Below are 18,004 nucleotides of genomic sequence, written 5' to 3'. Positions count from 1 at the left end.
AAGAAAACTTGAAAAGGTTAAATCAGCTTCCAGGAGAAGCCCTTGAAGGACTAGGTCCCCTTCCCCCCACCCTTAAAGCTTCAGTGTCACAACGAAAAGAGGAATAAGCTGTACTAACCCTTTCCTGGGGCAACTCTTCCAGAAAGGGTGCTGGCACACGCGGCGCTGGGCACGCTTGAAGAAACCAGCATTGTGTTGCAGATCAAATATAGAACCCATTAAGCCTGCCGCATACAACGGATTCAGGGGCAGCCTTTTGAAATTCTAAAAGAGGACTGCTGTGCCACATCTCAAACCTTAGCCTGCGCACGTCTGTATTTAGTTTACTAATTTCAGGCCATGAAGCCGGTTTTAGGGTAGGCCAGAGGCTTCAGCATCAGGAGCCCCATGGCTCAGAGTGGGAAAGCTGCAGTAGTGTAGTCCAAGTTCTCTTCTCACAACCTGAGTTCGATCCCAGCGGAAGCTGGGTTCAGGTAGCCGGCTTGAGGTTGACTCAGCCTTCCGTCCTTCCGAAGTCGGTAAAATGAGTGCCCAGCTTGCTGGGAGGAAAGTATAGATGACCGGGGAAGGCAATGGCAAACCACTCCGTAAAAAGTCTGCCATGAAAATGTCGTGATGCGGCGTCGCTCTAGTGACTGGTACTTGCAGAGGAGACTACCTTTATCTTTAGAGGCTTCCACTCCTTTCCTTCCCAGTCTAAATCAGGTCCAAATCAGATTCCTGTGCACACAATTCCTCCCCTCAAAAGACCCAGTTGGGCTTTGTTTATACAACTCCCAATCTCAATTATAATTAAAGTGCAGATTGGCGCGTGGGGAGAAGGGATCTAGCACTGCTCTGGGAAGACAATCCTTGTGCAGCGGTTTTGGAATTCCAAAAGGGCGATCGTCAAAGAAGCTTGAGATCTTCTGTCTCCCTGCCCCTTTGTTGCAAGCAGCAAGAATCTTTCTTCTCCCAGGAGGCGAGTGTGGTGGTCGTGGTGGTGGGGAGACCAAAACGGCTGCATGACAGCAAGGAAACAGCCACTTTTTCCATCTCATCCAGCTAGGTAATATGTGGTGTGAACTTTCCTTAAATTAAGGGACTAATGCATGCAAATGGTGACTTTCCAGTGACCAAGCTCTGCATTCAGGTGACCGCATTTTGTGCCTTCGCAGGCAGCAGCTTGGAAATTAGCGCTAGCTATAAATACTTGCAAGAAACAGCTGGTTCCAGAGTTAAGCCAGTGTTTTTGTAGAGAGCCAGTTTGGTGTAGTGGTTAAGTGTGCAGACTCTTATCTAGGAGAACAGGGTTTGATTCCTCCTCCAGTTGCACCTGCTGGAACGGCCTTGGGTCAGCCATAGCTCTCGCAGGAGTTGTTCTTGAAAGGGCAGCTGCTGTGAGAGCCCTCTCAGCTCCACCTACCTCACAGGGTGTCTGTTGTGGTGGGGAGAAGATAGAGGAGATTGTAAGCCGGTCTGAGTCTCTGATTCAGAGAGAAGGGCGGCGTATAAATCTGCAGTCATCTTCTTTTCAGGTGCGTGATTATCAGTATAAGATGACTGAAAGAGTATGCCCCAGCTCTATCTCAGCTCCATTAAACCTCTAAGCATAGAGCAGGGGTCACTGGAGGGGGGGGGGAGATAGTTGTGAATTTCCTGCGCTGTGCATGGGGTTGAGCTAGATGACCCCTGAGGTCCCTTACAGCTCTCTGTTCTATAACTGGTGCTTGGTGCTGTTTCTCTTACACACTGCCTTTGCTCCAGCACCCAATTCAAAACTTTCTGCTTTGATTACACTCCAGTTCATTGTGACAGGCAGGTGCTTGGGGGAGGGTTTTCTCCCCCCTAATCTTAGATCTCGAGTTTCATCCCAGAGTGGGCAGGAAAAGAAGCCCTAGGAGGGTAGGTGCCTGTATCTTGGCCCCCAGATGAGTTGAAGTTTCGTGCCCCCAAAGGGAAAGTCGCAATGGCTACAGCACAGACAAGGCTCAGATTGTCGCAAACTCAAGCAGACTTGGAGAGTACCCAAACGATCAGCGAGTGGGTCAGTTTTTGCAGCTGGTTTATCAGTCTGGAGGGGAGAACACTGCTTAACACTGCTCTTTTGCAGATAGATCCAAGTGGGCAGCCGTACTGGTCTGAAGCAGTAGAACCAAGTAGGAGTCAAGTGGCACCTCTAAGACCAACGAAGTTTTATTCAGAATGTAAGCTTTCATACGTGCATGCACACTTCTTCAGACGAGGAATCGGGTACAGTGAGCAGAGCTACTTATAGCTGGTAGGCAGTGGTTTAGAATGTAAAATGGTACAGATTTAAAATCCAATGACACAATAGCAAAATTAACAAATTGTGTAAACCTTTGATCTGGATAGCATGAGCTTGAGAAACCAATAAAACAGTAACGTGTGAATGTCTGCTAATCGCTCTATTGTTTATAAGCCTGGACCAAAATGAGGGCATTTCTTTCTCAGAAGTTTCTCCGAGAAAGTAACGCCCAGGCTTATAAACAATAGAGCAATTAGCAGACATTCTCACGTTTTGACATGTTACTGTTTTATTGGTTTCTCACGCTGCTGCTACCCGGGTCAAAGGTTTACTCAGTTTGTCAATTTTACTATTCTGTCATTGGATTTTAAATCTGTACCATTTTGCATTCTAAACCACTGCCTGCCAACTCTATGTAGCTCTGCTCACTGTACCTGATTCCTCATCTGAAGAAGTGTGCATGCGCCCGAAAGCTTCCATTCTGAATAAAACTTTGTTGATCTTAAAGGTGACCCCTACTTTGTTCTAGTGTTCTTTTGCAGTTTCGGAAAAGGCTGCCTGGATGCTGCAACCACTTCAAAGTGCAGTTAGCAGGAGAGGAGATGCACAATTCATGACTATTATTGCCTTAAATCTTGCCTAGCAGCACAAAAGGAACAAATGCAGTTTGAAACCCTGACACTCCATGCTATTAAATCATTAAAGGCTTTAATTTAAAACTGTGGCATTGTTATGTTTCTTCCCTCCCGATTTGGTTCTCTCCAGATGGCTCACGGTAGCACTGAAACGGGACTTTTGCTGATGAGTTTTATTGCACGTGAACTCCAAAGACCTCAGGGCAGCGAACATGGGTGGCTTCCACAATCACAGCTGGTGGTTTGGAGCCTGAACTTGGTCTTGGAGGAAGGTTTTCTTGCCAGCAAGCCAGGCGGAAAGAAAAACAGGATGATGAAGACGATGACGACTGCAGATTTATACTCCGCCCGCCCTTCTTTCTGAATCAGAGAGTGGCTTACAGTCTCCTTTATCTTCTTCCCCCACAACAGACACCCTGTGAGGTAGGTGGGGCTGAGAGAGCTCTCTCAGAAGTGCCCTTTCAAGGACGACTCTGTGAGAGCCATGGCTGACCCAAGGCCATTCCAGCAGGTGTAAGTGGAGGAGTGGGGAATCAAACCCGGTTCTCCCGATAAGAGTCCACACACTTAACCACTACACCAAACTGGCTCTCTGAAGCCAAACTGAAGAAAGGGCCCCCCCCATCCAGCTCCTACGGCAGCAGCATCCCACAGAAAAGACATTCTGCTCCCAAGTTCACATTCAAAGCAATTTAATCTTAAATAGCAAATCACAGAAGGCGTCTGAAGGCATATGTTGCATGCATCTCTCAGAGATACTAAACCAGACGTTGCCTGTCCAGGTTGGTATTTACCAAACATTTCATTTTCTCTTTAATATAAAGCATCCCTGTCCTATGAAACAGATATAGCCCGAGCTGTAAAGGAATTGCACGGAAACAGAAGTCTGATTGAAGCACGTTCGTTGCGGTGACATCTTTACTGACAAAATGGGGAAGAAACCCATGTGCTGGATACGGATACATCCTTAAAAATATAATAGGGAGTGTTAATAAGGTATTTAAGGGTGCTAGAATAATCAAAAGGATGGGTAGGCAGTGGAAACGCAGCAGCTTTCGCAGCAAAAGCTGTGAAATTTTAATACACTCTTCATAAGAAAACCATTATATGACTAAGCAACGATTGAGAGTCTTTGCCCTGACTAAGCCTCAGGGCTGATTCACAATCTCTCTACAAATGTAAACTTGCAGCAGACATTCCACGCGCACGTGAAAGGTTCATAGGTGCGACTTTCTCTCCAACATCTGAGCACTGACAACAACAAAAAATCGCATTCAACTCCACAGCGCCCAACATTAACAGGAGCCCAACGCACAGCTGTCCTGCCTGCCGCATAAGTCAACTGCACACTTGGGAATCGCCCCGAGAGCTCTCCTTTTTGTCTTGAAAACATTCCATCAGAGGAGAGATGAGCAGCCTTCGATTCAACAGCTCCTCCGCCATCCTAGCTTTTTTTGTAGACTTCATCTAACACAACGCTTGGAGAGCGAAGCCAAGCGTCATCTGGACCTGCCAACTGTCTATCTCTGAGAAAGCTTGCCAGATCTTTCCTGAAGATGCTTGTGTTTGTACACAGGTGTGTGTGTGGGTGGGGTATTTTGGGTGGCTTTGGACATGGTGAGGATTTTTGGGGAGACTTCAGTGCCATTGTGCTTCCTGTCCCTTTAATATCGCCACCTCGTCCGAAATCAAACTTCCAAGAAGCTTTAGAACACCATGTGGAGAGAGTTTCAAAAGTTCTACTTTGGACCAAACAGTAGCAGGAGGTGGTCTGAGGACTCCTGCTTCTGCCACAATGCTGTCACAGCATCAGCAGCCTTGTTTCCAAACAATGTTTTTTAATTGCCCTACGCTTTCCAGCAGAGCACAGTGAGCTGGCCTAAGTTGTGCAGAAAGTGAAGGTCTCCAGGTAAAAATACTTTGAGGCCGTGCAGAAGGCAAAGTTCTCCGGGTAAAAATATTTTCTCCCCATCTGTGCTGGAAAACGTCATTCTGTTCCCAACAAGCCTTCGTGTGCATTCATGAGCATTTTGCAAACTTCATTATACCCAGCCAGTGCCTGAGTCTTTCCTCCAGCAGCAAAGAAGAGAGGGGCCTTCAGCCATGCCAGATCAGGCCTCTAAGAGGTGTCGGGAGACAAAATCGAAGTCCTTGAAGACGGCCTGCTGCTCTGGCGTAAGGACTGGGAGGTCATCGGGTGGGGTCAAGACGGCCTTCTGGGAGGTGAACTCCTGGTCGAAGTTGCTGATGTCGGTGGCACCTTTCAAAGTGGGCACAAACGGGGGCTTTATGGTCTTGGCAAAGAGGGCATCCCAATCGATCTCCTGGAAAATTAAACCACTCAATTAACCCGCAACCAGAACAGAGTCCCAGACCGATTCCCCACTAGCCTTACGCCACTCATGCGCCTCTTTCTGTGGGGCTTCTGTCGGATTTCACACTATCTGCCTTGGCTGCAACTAGCTTCGCCTTTTTCGTGCGGCAAACAGAAACTGGTTTTTAGAGGATCTTGTTTGCTGCACGAAAGAGGCGGAGTGAGTTGCAGCCCCCGGGGCAGATAGTGTGAAATCCAACAGAAGCCCCGCAGAGGAGAGTGAGAGCGGCATAAGGCGAGTGGGAAATCGGTCCCAGAGAACAGGAGAGAAAAGGATTCTGTTGCTTAATACCAGAACACGTGCAAGCAAAATCCAGACTCAGAGATGGCCAAACACTTGGAGATGTCCAAAACAGGAAGAGTCCAGTAGTCTGTCCAGCTCTCTGTCTCCAAAGCATGCCCCCTTCCTCTGAGCTGCGCAAATGTCAATTGAGACTGGGTGACCTCTCTAACTCTTTTCTTTAACTGATAGAAGCTCTCTAAGGTATCCCAAAATAGGGTCCTTTCCAGCTCAGCTAGAAGAAGAAAAATAAGAATTGCAGATTTATACCCCGCCCTTCTCTCTGAATCAGAGACTCAGAGTGGCTTACAATCATATGAACATATATGAACATACGAAGCTGCCTTATACTGAATCAGACCTTTGGTCCATCAAAGTCAGTATTGTCTTCTCAGACTGGCAGCGGCTCTCCAAGGTCTCAAGCTGAGGTTTTTCACACCTATTTGCCTGGACCTTTTTTTGGAGATGCCAGGGATTGAACCTGGGACCTTCTGCTTCCCAAGCAGATGCTCTACCACTGAGCCACAGTCCCTCCCCAAAGACATCTCCTATGTCTTCTCCCCCCACAACAGACACCCTGTGAAGTGGGTGGGGCTTTGAGGGCTCTAACCAAACTGTCTCTCCTTCACAAGATCCTTCATATGTGGATGCTGGTGGTTGAACCTGGGACCTTCTGCATGCAGCCACTCTACAAGTAAGCTATGGCCCATCCCTGTAATTTTGGCAGATGCTGCTTTATACCAAGTCAGATCCTTGATTTATCCAGCCCGCTACTTTGACCAACAGCAGCTCTCCAAGCACTCACTCAGCTCTGCTGTCCATGGTCTTTTGAAGAAGAGACTGGATTTATACCCCACCCTTCACCACCTGAAGGCGTCTCAAAGCAGCTTCCAGTCTCCTTCCCTTGCCGTCCCCACAACAGACACCCCATGAGGCAAGCGGGGCTGAGAGAGCTCTGACAGAACTGCTCTTGAGCAGAACAGCTCTGTGACTGACCCAAGGCGGAGGAGTGGGGAATCGAACCTGGTTCTCCCAGATCAGAGTCCACACACTTAATCCCTACACCAAACTGGCTGTCTTTTAACTGAAGATTGCATACAGGAAGGTGCCACATTCGAACCTGGGCTCTACTAAGGTTGCCAATCTCCAGGTGGTAAGGAACAACCACAGGGTGGAACAGGTAATATGTCAGAAAGTCCTTAAAAACAGTTCATAGATGAATCCAAAGGTGCTTCTCTCTGTCCACAGAAAGACATGTCCTGTTCCAACCACAGAAGAAGAGGATTCCACTCCAGACAAAATTCACACTCCAGGCATACAGCCATGCAGCTTAATGAGTATTTCCAGAATATCTAGGACCCCGTTTTCGTAGAAGGCTTTATCCAAACTATATTCTTTCTTCTCACTGATCCAGCACCGCTTCACTCTTCAACGTTCCAAGCAGGTTCAGAACTTTTTAAGGACGTCCTGACATCTTACCTGTTCCACCCTGTGGCTGTTCCGTGAATTTTTGTACATAAATCTATCTGAATGTCTCTACAGCAGGGGTGGCCGTGGCTTTTTCACACACATTATGTGGCTCTCAAAGCCCCCCTGCCCCCGGCTTGGCCAGCTTGGAGAAGGCATTTGTCTCTTTCAGGGCACATTTGCATATTAGGCCACACACCACAGATGCCAAGCCAGCTGGAATCCCGTGCGTTCCTGCTCAAAAAAGCCCTGGTCTCTTCGAATCACTTATCCAACCCAAGCTATCTGATGGCTTGGAGAATGCATTTAAAGTTGCTTTCTTTCCACCTTTCCCTCCCTCCCTCCTCTCTTTGTTTTCTTCCCACCCTTCCTTCCTGTCTTGTGGCTCTCAGACGTATGACATTCATGTCTTGTCATTCTCAAACATCTGAAGTTTATTCTATGTGGGTCTTATGCTGAGCAAGTTTGGCCACCCCTGCTCTGTAGGCGTGAACACTGGAATTTTTGTAGATCAAAGGTTTCCAGTGTGATTGACTCTTAAACCATTTGCTATAGGACTTCTTGTCATGGGGGCCGTGCCTTTTTTTTTCTCCTTGCTCCTTTTCTGTAATTCTCACGTCCGTTGCTAAACCTTTAGGTGGTGGCTGGAGATTTGCTGGAATTAATGCTGGTCCCAGCCAACAGAGATTGGCTCCCCTGAAGTCCTTCCCCAGGCTCCGCCCCCAAATCTCCAAGGATTTCCCAACCATAGCTGGCAACTCTACCACTGATCTGTGGCTCTTCAGAGACTCCTGCTAGCAAGGCCGGTGTGTGGGAGTAGGGCATGTAGGTGGCTGCCTAGGGCACCACATGGCTTATGGCGCACCCCTTCCCCACATGCTAGCTGGCCTGCGGCATCTTTCCCCTGCCTGAGACTCTGGTGGTGGAAAGAGGCAGCTTGGCCTCACTCCCAGGCTGCCTTGCCTTGCAGGGCAGGCTCTGGGGACCCTTCCCCACTGGAGGAGCGGAGGCGGAGCCTTGCCGGGGGCAGCAAAAGCCCCAGCACCGGCCCTGCCTGCTAGGCATTCTCCCATGGGGGTCATGCTCAAGAAGTCAAAACCTCTTTGTTCAGCAGTAGAACTGTGCTGGGTTTGGCGGATCACCAAAGAAACAGAAGCTGCTTGCTCCATTATGAGACGGAGGCGACACCCTACCTTGAAAAAGGGCTGGATCTTAATCTCCTCGGCATCTGATGCTCCGGCTCCAAGGCGCCGCTCTGGACACTTCCGGAGGAGCTGCAGGAAATGATAAAATACAAATGTTGTTCCCACAAGGATAACAGCAGAGTGTCAGGCGATGGAGACTCAAGGCTGTATTCATTGAGACAATGTAATACTTTATTGGAAACTCATAGCTGGAAACAAAAGTTGAGACTAATACCTGGGAATGGGTGTCTCTTAAGTCTTATGGAATCTACATCAAAGCAATATCTAAACAAAGACACTATTCTCAAAACAACAGGGAGTGAAGGTGCAAACTTTCACACGAGAGCTTCTGCTTATCTCTTTGCCTCTGGGAAGATGCTGGCCAGCAGTGGTATCTATTAACAGTCACATTCCTTTGCTCCTTTTACAACCTAAACAAAGTTAGCACTTCAAACGTCCCCCCTTTGATATGCATGCTAGCTACAATATAACAGTATAACAAAAGGCTGTGGGTTAGTATGGAGAGTCCATTTGGTTAGTATTCTATAATTTCAGTATGATAAAGTTACAGAGCCTGACACAGAGACTAGCAGCACCTTCAATAGCGGGTGAGTGCATCAGAGAGGCACAGATATGATTCACCGGGCACAATCCACCAGCAAGTCCCACTGATATGAACGGGGGGATGTATGAGACCACCTCTCTGAAGGCGCAACAGAAGAGTAAAAGGGAAAACTCACATCTCCTTTAGGAGGGGGTCTTTGATCTTGGTGAGCCTGTAGGCACTTCTGGGATTTTAAGAACTGGCAGGCAGGCCCCACTACAAAATGGCTGCCCTGGAGGAATGGAGCCAGTCAGAAAACGGCTGTAATGGAGGGCTGCGGCCAATCAGAAAACATTGGAGGCGGCCCTTTCTGATGCCTCCAGAGCTCATCTGAAGCTCCTCCTATTCCACTGAAGCAGAGGAAAGCCAAGACTAGCAATATGCTTTGAGAAAGAAGTAAATGGGTGCCAGGAGGCCCACCAGAATTGCCATGTTTGATCAATTTGGAAAAATGAATTGGAACAAATTATAACAGGACTAGAGGAAAAAATGATTTAACAAATTATAATTATCTATTAACTATGAAAATGCAGGATGAAATACTAAAAGATAATATGGTGAAATGGGCACAAAATATGGGTTATAATATTGACTTAGTTACCCGGGAAAGAGTATGGAAAGAAAATATTAAGATTACAAGATCAGTTACTTTCAAAGAAAATTTCTACAAGTTGTTTTATAGATGGTATATCACACCAGAAAAACCGGTGAAGATGCACTCAGATGTTTCAAATAAGTGTTGGAAGTGTCAAAAACCAAAGGGATCATTTTATCACATGTGGTGGTATTGTGACTTAGCGAAAAATTATTGGAAACAAATTCACAGTTGTGTACAGAAAATTTTAAAGACTAATTTGCAGCATAAACCTGAGATGTACGTGTTGAATATTTGCCAAGATTCGCTCCCCGAACAGATAACTAAATTCTCGATCCATGCAGTAACTGCAGCAAGAATAATATATGCAAAACAGTGGGAAACGCAAAAGATACCTAAGCAAAAAGATTTTGTTCGGAAACTTTTAGAAACAGCTGAAATGGACTTGCTTTCTTTAAAACTATGAGAAGGAAATGTACAAGACAATAAGGTTTGACAACCACAGTATGATTGGTTAGGTGCAGTATAAGTGCAGGATGGAAACTGAGACAACTAAGAAGTAGTATATTTGTACCTAAAGAATATATAAGATAAGGAGTGAGTACTGTATAATATATTGAAATAAGATGATGCAATTATAAGAAATGTGTACTTGTAAGCCAAAATAAGAATTTTAGAAAGGTAGAAGTGTTATAAGAGACAAAATAGAAAATATTAATTGTAAACAATATATAGATGAAATGATGATTGAATCAGATGTATATGTAATGAGAAAGAAAATGTAGTCAAGAGACGTGCTTGTACTATTCCTCCTCCCCTGTTTTCTCTTATTTCCCTGTAAAACCTTCCCTTTCCCCTTCCCTATAACAAACTCAATAAAACCTTTAATTTGGAAAAAAAAAGAAGGTGCCATATTTGGGGCAGTGGGGGCGGGGGAGACCATACCTTTCGGATTATGGAGATAGTCTCTGTAGAAAGGAATCGTGGGTAACGGACATCTTCATTGACAATACTGTCAAAAACCTCCTCTTCATTGTCACCGGGGAATGGAGACTGGAGGAAAGGAAGAGAAGATGATGATGATATTGGATTTATATTCCGCCCTATAATCTGAATCTCAAGAGTTTTAGAGCGGTCACAATCTTCTTTATCTCCCCCCCACACACACACACACATGCAACAGACACTCTGTGAGGTGGGTGGGGCTGAGAGAGCTCTTACAGCAGCTGCCCTTTCAAGGACAACTCCTGTCAGCTATGGCTGACCCCAGGCCATTCCAGCAGCTGCAAGTGGAGGAGTAGGGAATCAAACCCGGTTCTCCCAGATAAGAGTCCGTGCACTGAACCACTACACCAAACTGGCTCTCACCAGCCTCTTGGTTAGAATGTTCCTACCAGCCTCTCGGTTACCGGTGGGGAGAAGAAGACGACATTGGATTTATATCTTGCCTTCCCCCCTGAATCTCAGAGCAGCTCGCAAGCTCCTTTATCTTCCTCCCCAACAACAGACACCCTGTGAGATGGGTGGGACTGAGAGAGCTCTGACAGAAGATGCCCTTTCAAAGACAACTCCTACGAGAGCTATGGCTGACCCATCCCCAGCAGCTGCAAGTGGAGGAGTGGGAATCAAACCCAGTTCTCCCAGGTAAGAGTCCGCTCACTTAACCACTATACCGAACTGCCTCTCACACCAGACTGTCCTAGAGTGGGTAGACAGACTTCCCTTTCATTCAAGGTTTACAACTTGTTTTAAAAAATAATAAGTGATTTCCTGGTCTTCCTCTGCTAGGATGCTTGTGTTCTCACAGGGAGGCCAGGATAATTTTGCAAGAAAAGCTTTGACACAAGTTTCACACACACCTCACCAACCAGCATCTCGAAAATGAGCACGCCCAGCCCCCACCAGTCCACTGCCCGGGTGTAGGAGGGATCTGTCAGCACTTCTGGAGCCAGAAACTCCGGGGTGCCGCAGAAGGTGCTGGTCCGGTCGCCAAAGCCCATTCCTAGAAGGTTGAAAAGAGGAAGCCATTTTAATACACCAGGAAGATCTAGCCAGAGCCACCGCCTGCAGGCTGGGTGGTCTCTGCACAGAAAATCCCAAAACTTGGCACAATCCCTACTCCAACAAACGCTAAATACTTTGGTCCGAACACCTGGGTTCCCCAAACTTTTCGAGCTGACTGACACCTTTGGAATTCTGACACAGAGTGGTGGGTACGACCACAAAATGGCTACCCCCAGAGCCAATCACACACAGGAAGCCTAAGTACAGGGGAGAAGAGGGATAATTTTAAAAATTACACTAGAACATAGTAGGAATCTAGTAGCGCCTTTAAGACCAACAAATGTAAGCTTTATTCAGAATGTAAGCTTCTGTGTGTATGCAGACTTCTTCAGACAACGGAATGGGGTACAGCGAGCTGAGCTACTTATAGCTGGTGGAGCGTGGTTACGAATGCAAAGTGGTACAAAGTTATTTTGCCACTGGAGTCTAACTTCGTGCCACTTTGCACGCTTAACCACTGCTCGCCAGCTATATGTAACTCTGCTCACTGCACCCCGCTCCAACGTCTGAAGAAGTATGCATGCACACGAAAGCTTACATGTTGGTCTTAGAGGTGCTACTGGATTCCTGCTTTGTTCTGTTGCTTCAGACCAACACGGCTGCCCACCTGGATTTAAAAATACAACGGGAAAGAGGAGTGATTAAAACAGCATTGTTGTCATATGCCTGGCCAATCAAATCTCCAATGGCCCAGCATAAGATCTGCTGGGTGAAGTGCCACACCTGGTTCCACCTACTCGCCGAAAACAGCCGGGAGGCACTCTGCGGTGCCCACGGGCACCACACTGGGGACCCCTGCTGTATGTGAAGCTGCATGCCTGGCTTCCCTTTGCATCCTTGATTCTGTTGCTTCCAGTCATGAAGAGAGATGCTGGTTCAGGCGCAACATTGATGTTCCCCCTCTCCCCGGTTTCTGGAAATTCTTGAGTCTCTCCCCAGCGCTAAGAACCTACCTGTGAAGATGGGCTTCGGGCATGGAGACAGCAGCTATGGCCTCTAAGCCTGCCAGGCGCTCCCATTTTCCCTGCTTCCCAAAATGATCTGGAAGGTGGGCTCAAGCCAACCAAGATGACTTGCTTGAGAAAGGCCTGCTGAGTGTGGCCAGAAAGGCTCTCCTCACTTTCGGGCTCTGCCAGCAGCATGGCTCCTTCTGTTACAGCCCCCTGCAAAAAGGGCAGCCATCCCAGTTTTGCCTCCTCCCGCCTGGTCATTGATTTTGTGGGGAGAGTGCGGGCCCTGCCTTGCCTGCTCCCCTTTCCCTTCAGGATACAGGATTTCTGGCAGGTATACATAAGAGAAGCCATGTTAGATTAGCCCAGTGGCCCATCCAGTCCAACACTCTGCGGCACACAGTGGCCAAAACCCAGGAGCCCTCAGGAGATCCACCAGCAGGGCCAGAACTCCAGAAGCCCTCCCACTGTTGCCCCCCAAGAAGACAGAGCATCACTGCTCCAGACATAAGAGAAGCCATGTTGGATCAGATATCCACCCATGCATGCATGGGCCCAGGCATTTCCAGCAGGCCATAGAAATATCTAGCGATGCAGGTCTAGCTGTGAGGCCACTGTAAAGCCCCAAGGGGAATGGTTCAAGCTCTTTTAAGTTCATCTCTGCCATCAGCAGGAGCTAGAAACTTGGTTTTTCTTTTTTAAATGAAAGCTAGCTAAGACTCTACATTCCGTAAATCACACTAAGCACTTCCACAGAAGGGCTGGTCACTCAGTTTAAAAGGGATCTACGTGGAATGGTTCTTAGTATGTTTAGGATTTTCTCAACCCTGAACAGTTTCGGTGTCATTCGCCAACCGGACAACCTCCTTATTGAGTTAAGTAATGTTGTCCCCAAGTTAAGTAATGTTGTCCGATGTTCCTTCTAAGCTGTGGAATCCTGTGAGCAAAAATTCTGCTTTGTGAGCTACTGGCAGTAAAGTTGTGAGCTGCTACACAAATTAAGTGTACTCAGGGGCTATCCTTCCGGAGCAGGCTGAGCTAAGACAAAAATGTGTGAGCCAGAGGCTAAAAAACTGTGAGCTAGCTCACATGAACTCAGCTGAGAGGGAACATTGGTTGTACCCAATGCAGATCCACACATTTTCTCAGGAAACTACATACAGGCGTCGCGAGACAAATGCTCAACATTAACCAAGATCAGAGGGTGAACAGCTGGTGCAGGCATGGCCAAGATTACTCACCTTCCTTACAAAGTCCAAAATCGGCAATCTTCACAAAGCCCCGCACATCTAAGAGCAGATTATCCAACTTTAGGTCCCTGCAGATGGGGAAAAGAAACAGGGCAAAATTCAGGGGAAAGGCGTTGTCCACAAATTCATTAGCCTGCTGTTTGTGCCTAAGGCTGAAAAGGTGATACTAGAGACAGAAGAAGCCTGTGTGTTATCTATCACGATTACTGCCAGGGGTGGAATTCTAGCAGGAGCTCCTTTGCACATCAGGCCACGCACCCCTGATGTAGCCAATCCTCCAAGAGCTTGGAATTCTAGCAAGAGCTTCTTTGCATATTAGGCCACACACCCCCGATGTAGCCAGTCCTCCAAGAGCTTGAAATTCTAGCAAGAGCTCCTTTGCATATTAGGCCACACACCCCTGATGTAGCCAATCTTCCAAGAACTTGGAATTCTAGCAAGAGCTTCTTGGCATATTAGGCCACACACTCCTGATGTAGCCAATCCTCCAAGAGCTTGGAATTCTAGCAGGAGCTCCTTTGCATATTAGGCCACACACCCCTGATGTAGCCAATCTTCCAAGAGCTTGGAATTCTAGCAAGAGCTTCTTGGCATATTAGGCCACACACCTCTGAAGTAGCCAACAAGAGTTTACAAGGCTCTTTTTTGTAAGCTCTTGGAGGATTGGCTACATCAGGGGTGTGTGGCCTGATATGCCAAGGAGCTCCTGCTAGAATTCCACCCTTGATTACTGCAAATAAAATACATGTTCAAAGTAGGGTTGTGATGGTGTGATGATGCAGAGCAGGGTCTTCTCAGTGGTGGCTCCAACTATCTGGAATCAATTACCTCAGTGCTCAACCTTTGTGTTTAAGAAATTAGCATTTAATGCTGGGCTTTTAAAGCTCTACGGAAGGTTACATTAATTAGTCTGGTAGAATCCGTGACACAAAACACTTTTTACTAGCTCCAGATGGTTTGCTAAACTGTGCCCATACTTGGTAAAGGATGACCTGATTACAGTTACTCATGCTTGGTTAACATTTATTACAGCAACGCGTGGTATTCTGGGCTTGCCTGAAAATAATTCCGCTAGATTAAAATAGTTCAACGAGGCAACTCAACGGGACTCCTTGAAATTAATTTATCTGGTATTGAAATAACCACATAAAGCGTCCAACATTTTCCCAAGATATTTAATATAAATGCCTGGGAACCAGGGTAGAGTGGTTGAGGGGAAACTCCACAGTCAGAGGCGAACTGATCTCTGTTGTCTAGGAAGCAGCTGTATTCGAAGGAGATATCCAGCCACCACCTGGCAGCTGGCAACCCCAGTACAGACAGAACTTGAAAGGTGCGCCCTCCCACCTTCTCAATCCCTGCTCAGCTGTCTGGAACCTCCTGCTTTCTGCTCCCTGTGAAAAGCCACAGGGGGTTAAACTTTAAATGGCTCACGGGCCAACATGAACTGTTTTGGTTCACAAACCAACATATCAATATGAGGTTTGGCTGCTGTTCAGTCACAAACCCACGGCTGGTGCGTGGGAGTCGGTGAAGCAGGCAGCCGCCTAGAGCACCACTTTGCTGCAGGGGTGGGGGCAGGCGCCCCCTCCCCACTGACCTGACCATCTCTTGCCCAGCCCTCTCCCGCTTCAGAGGGAGCCGGGAAAAGGCAAGAAAGGACGCAGCCTCTTCCCGCCTCCCTTTGAAGCGGGAGGGAGTCGGGCTGAGTGCTCGCGCGAAGCGTGCACAGCCTGATGACGTTAATCCTGGTGACTTCATTGGGCCGCGCATGCCCGGGAGAGGGCAGGGGCGCAGGGCTCGGCCTGAAGCGCCAGAACCCTAAGCGCCAGGTCTGCACAAACCACAAACTGAACTGCAAAAATGTGGCTTGTTCCCATTCCTATAGCGGACCAGCTGGAGTTTGCAAGTTGATTTTGAGGGGAGACCGACGTACAAAATGACACTTCCAAACTGTGGCTGCAAAGACCATCCATTTGCCTTGCATCTAGAGAAGCATGGCTGGCTATTCCATTCATTTCTTTGCAATATATGTTCCCCGGGCCAGCTTCGGCAGCGTCTGCCCTCAAGTTGGAGAGATACAGAGAAGATGAGCACAGCCCCTGGTTATGGGGAGAGGAAAATTTAGGAAGAACTTTGCAAAGAAAAAGAGTATATACATATGCATAGAAACCTCTGGGACTTGTCTGCGTTCCACAGGGCATGTAAGACAAGGGTTATTCCACCAAGCATTCCGCTAATGTATTTGGTGGACTCTACCAGTGACGCTATTGATTTGTTATGTTAAAAGCTGTGTGCTGAGTTTTAAATTTGTTTTATTGAAATTATGGTTTTATTGTACTGTTATATTGTTAGCCATCCCGAGATTCATTCCGGGAGAAGGGAGAAATACAAATCTAATAAAATGTGTGTGTCCTATGTTCTTAGCTGGGGTGATTCCTGAGCCAGTTTCCAAAATTCCCTGATAAAGAAATAATTAAAACAATCTAAAGTAAGGCATTGGAACAGAGTACAACTCCAATTCCAGCAACCAACACCCCCACCATTAAAAAATTAGAACAGAATTAGCAGGAGAGCCAGTTTGGCGTAGTGGTTAAGTGCACAGACTTTTATCTGGGAGAACTGGGTTTGATTCCCCACTCCTCCACTTGCAGCTGCTGGAATGGACTTGGGGCAGCCATAGCTCTCACAGAGTTGTCCTTGAAAGCGCAGCTTCTGGGAGAGCTCTCTCAGCCCCACCTACCTCACACTGTGTCTGTTGTGGGGAGGGAGGTAAATGTGATGGCTGAGACTCAGATTCGGAGTATAGGGTGGGATATAAATCCAATATCAGCAACTTAAACTTAAAATGAATGATATTTAAGAGACCAAACCAAAGATGGAGGTTTATTTCAACTTGGGAAAAGAATAATAATAATAAGAATTGCAGATTTATACCCTGCCCTTCTCTCTGAATCAGAGACTCAGGCCATTTTCCCACTGACCTTACTCCAGAGCGACGTCCCTCTTCACCGCGCAGCGTCTGCGCGGATTTCCCACCAACTGCTGCGCACAACCAGGAAGAGCCGCGGCTTTTGTGTCGCAGATGTAAACTGGTTTTTAGCGGTTTACATCTGCAACGCAAAAGCCGCGGCACTTCCTGGTTGGGCGCAGCAGTTGGTGGGAAATCCGCGCAGACGCTGCGCGGTGAAGAGGGACGTCGCTCCGGAGTAAGGTCAGTGGGAAAACGGCCTCAGAGCGGCTTACAATCTCCTATGTCAGGGGTGGCCAAGGGTAGCTCTCCAGATGTTTTTTTGTCTACAACTCCCATCAGCCCCAGCCCGCATGGCTGTAGGAAAAAAACATCTGGAGAGCTACCCTTGGCCACCCCTGTCCTATATCTTCTCCCCCCACAACAGACACCCTGAGAGGTGGGTGGGGCTGAGAGGGCACTCACAGCAGCTGCCCTTTCAAGGACAACTCTTGCGAGAGCTACGGCTGACCCAAGCCTCGCTGTACGATTCCCCCATCTCAGACCCTTTCCCTCGATTCCTTGGATAAACCTAACAGACTTACCTATAAATTATCTTCTTGTCATGCAGGAACTGGAGGCCCAAGACCACACAAGCAGAGTAGAACCTACAAAAGCAAGAGTTCAGCACGTAAGTGGCCACCAGGCAATCCCGCAAGCCCTCCTGTCCCATGTGGCGCCATGCTAAAATCTGTGACAACTGCAACGGTGTCCATTTCACATACGTTACATGAAAACGTGAAAAACTGCCTTACACTGCACCAGACTGCTGGTCCATCAAAGTCAGTATCATCTCCTCAGGCTGGCAGAGCCTCTCCAGGGTCCCAAGCAGAGGCTTCCGTTTCATGTACCGCCAGATCCTTTCACTGGAGACTGAACCTGGGGGCTTCTGCCCACAAAGCAAACCCTCCCCCATTGAGCCATGGCCCCCCTCCTCATTCACTCGTCATAATCCTTGCAGCAAACAGCCCTTTAAGGCAGACTTTTCCTCACCTTATAGATGTGGGCTGACATATGGTGAGAAGCTTGCCCAGGGGCTTCCTGATTCTCACTACGTTATTTTTTAAAAAAATAAAAACCCTATCAAGCAGATATTATTTATTGGAGTTATTTATTTAGACCCAGCTTTTCTCTCCAGTGGACCCAGAGCCGCTTACATTGCTCTCCTCCGCCATGCATTGCGCAGGGGGTTAGACTAAATGACCCTGGAGGTCCCGTCCAACACTATGATTCTATGATTTTATCCTCACAGCAGCCCTGGGAACTAGCATGGCAATCAAAGCCGGGATCACGGAGGTTACTGTGAAAGAAAACACCTCAAAGCCTCTCCGTGTAACAAAAAC

At 47.6% G+C, this 18,004-nt stretch overlaps 1 protein-coding gene across 1 annotated transcript in view; it reads right to left on the bottom strand.

Moving 5' to 3' along the window:
• Nucleotides 1-3,558: 3,558 nt before the first annotated feature.
• Nucleotides 3,559-18,004, bottom strand: part of PKN3 (protein kinase N3) — a 67,445-nt gene continuing 52,999 nt past the window's right edge. Inside the window, exons 17-22 of the mRNA XM_060251061.1 lie at nucleotides 17,207-17,269; nucleotides 13,643-13,719; nucleotides 11,247-11,389; nucleotides 10,333-10,440; nucleotides 8,198-8,278; nucleotides 3,559-5,207 (exon numbers count right to left, since the gene is read on the bottom strand). Coding sequence (XP_060107044.1) covers nucleotides 4,995-5,207; nucleotides 8,198-8,278; nucleotides 10,333-10,440; nucleotides 11,247-11,389; nucleotides 13,643-13,719; nucleotides 17,207-17,269 — 685 coding nt within the window. The 3' untranslated portion in view covers nucleotides 3,559-4,994. The remainder of the gene's footprint in view (nucleotides 5,208-8,197; nucleotides 8,279-10,332; nucleotides 10,441-11,246; nucleotides 11,390-13,642; nucleotides 13,720-17,206; nucleotides 17,270-18,004) is intronic.

This window comes from Heteronotia binoei, chromosome 12, assembly GCF_032191835.1.
Source record: "Heteronotia binoei isolate CCM8104 ecotype False Entrance Well chromosome 12, APGP_CSIRO_Hbin_v1, whole genome shotgun sequence".
Classification (NCBI taxonomy): domain Eukaryota; kingdom Metazoa; phylum Chordata; class Lepidosauria; order Squamata; family Gekkonidae; genus Heteronotia; species Heteronotia binoei.
The sequence above is the reverse complement of the archived record's forward strand: the minus strand, read 5'-3'. Positions and strand labels throughout refer to the sequence as shown.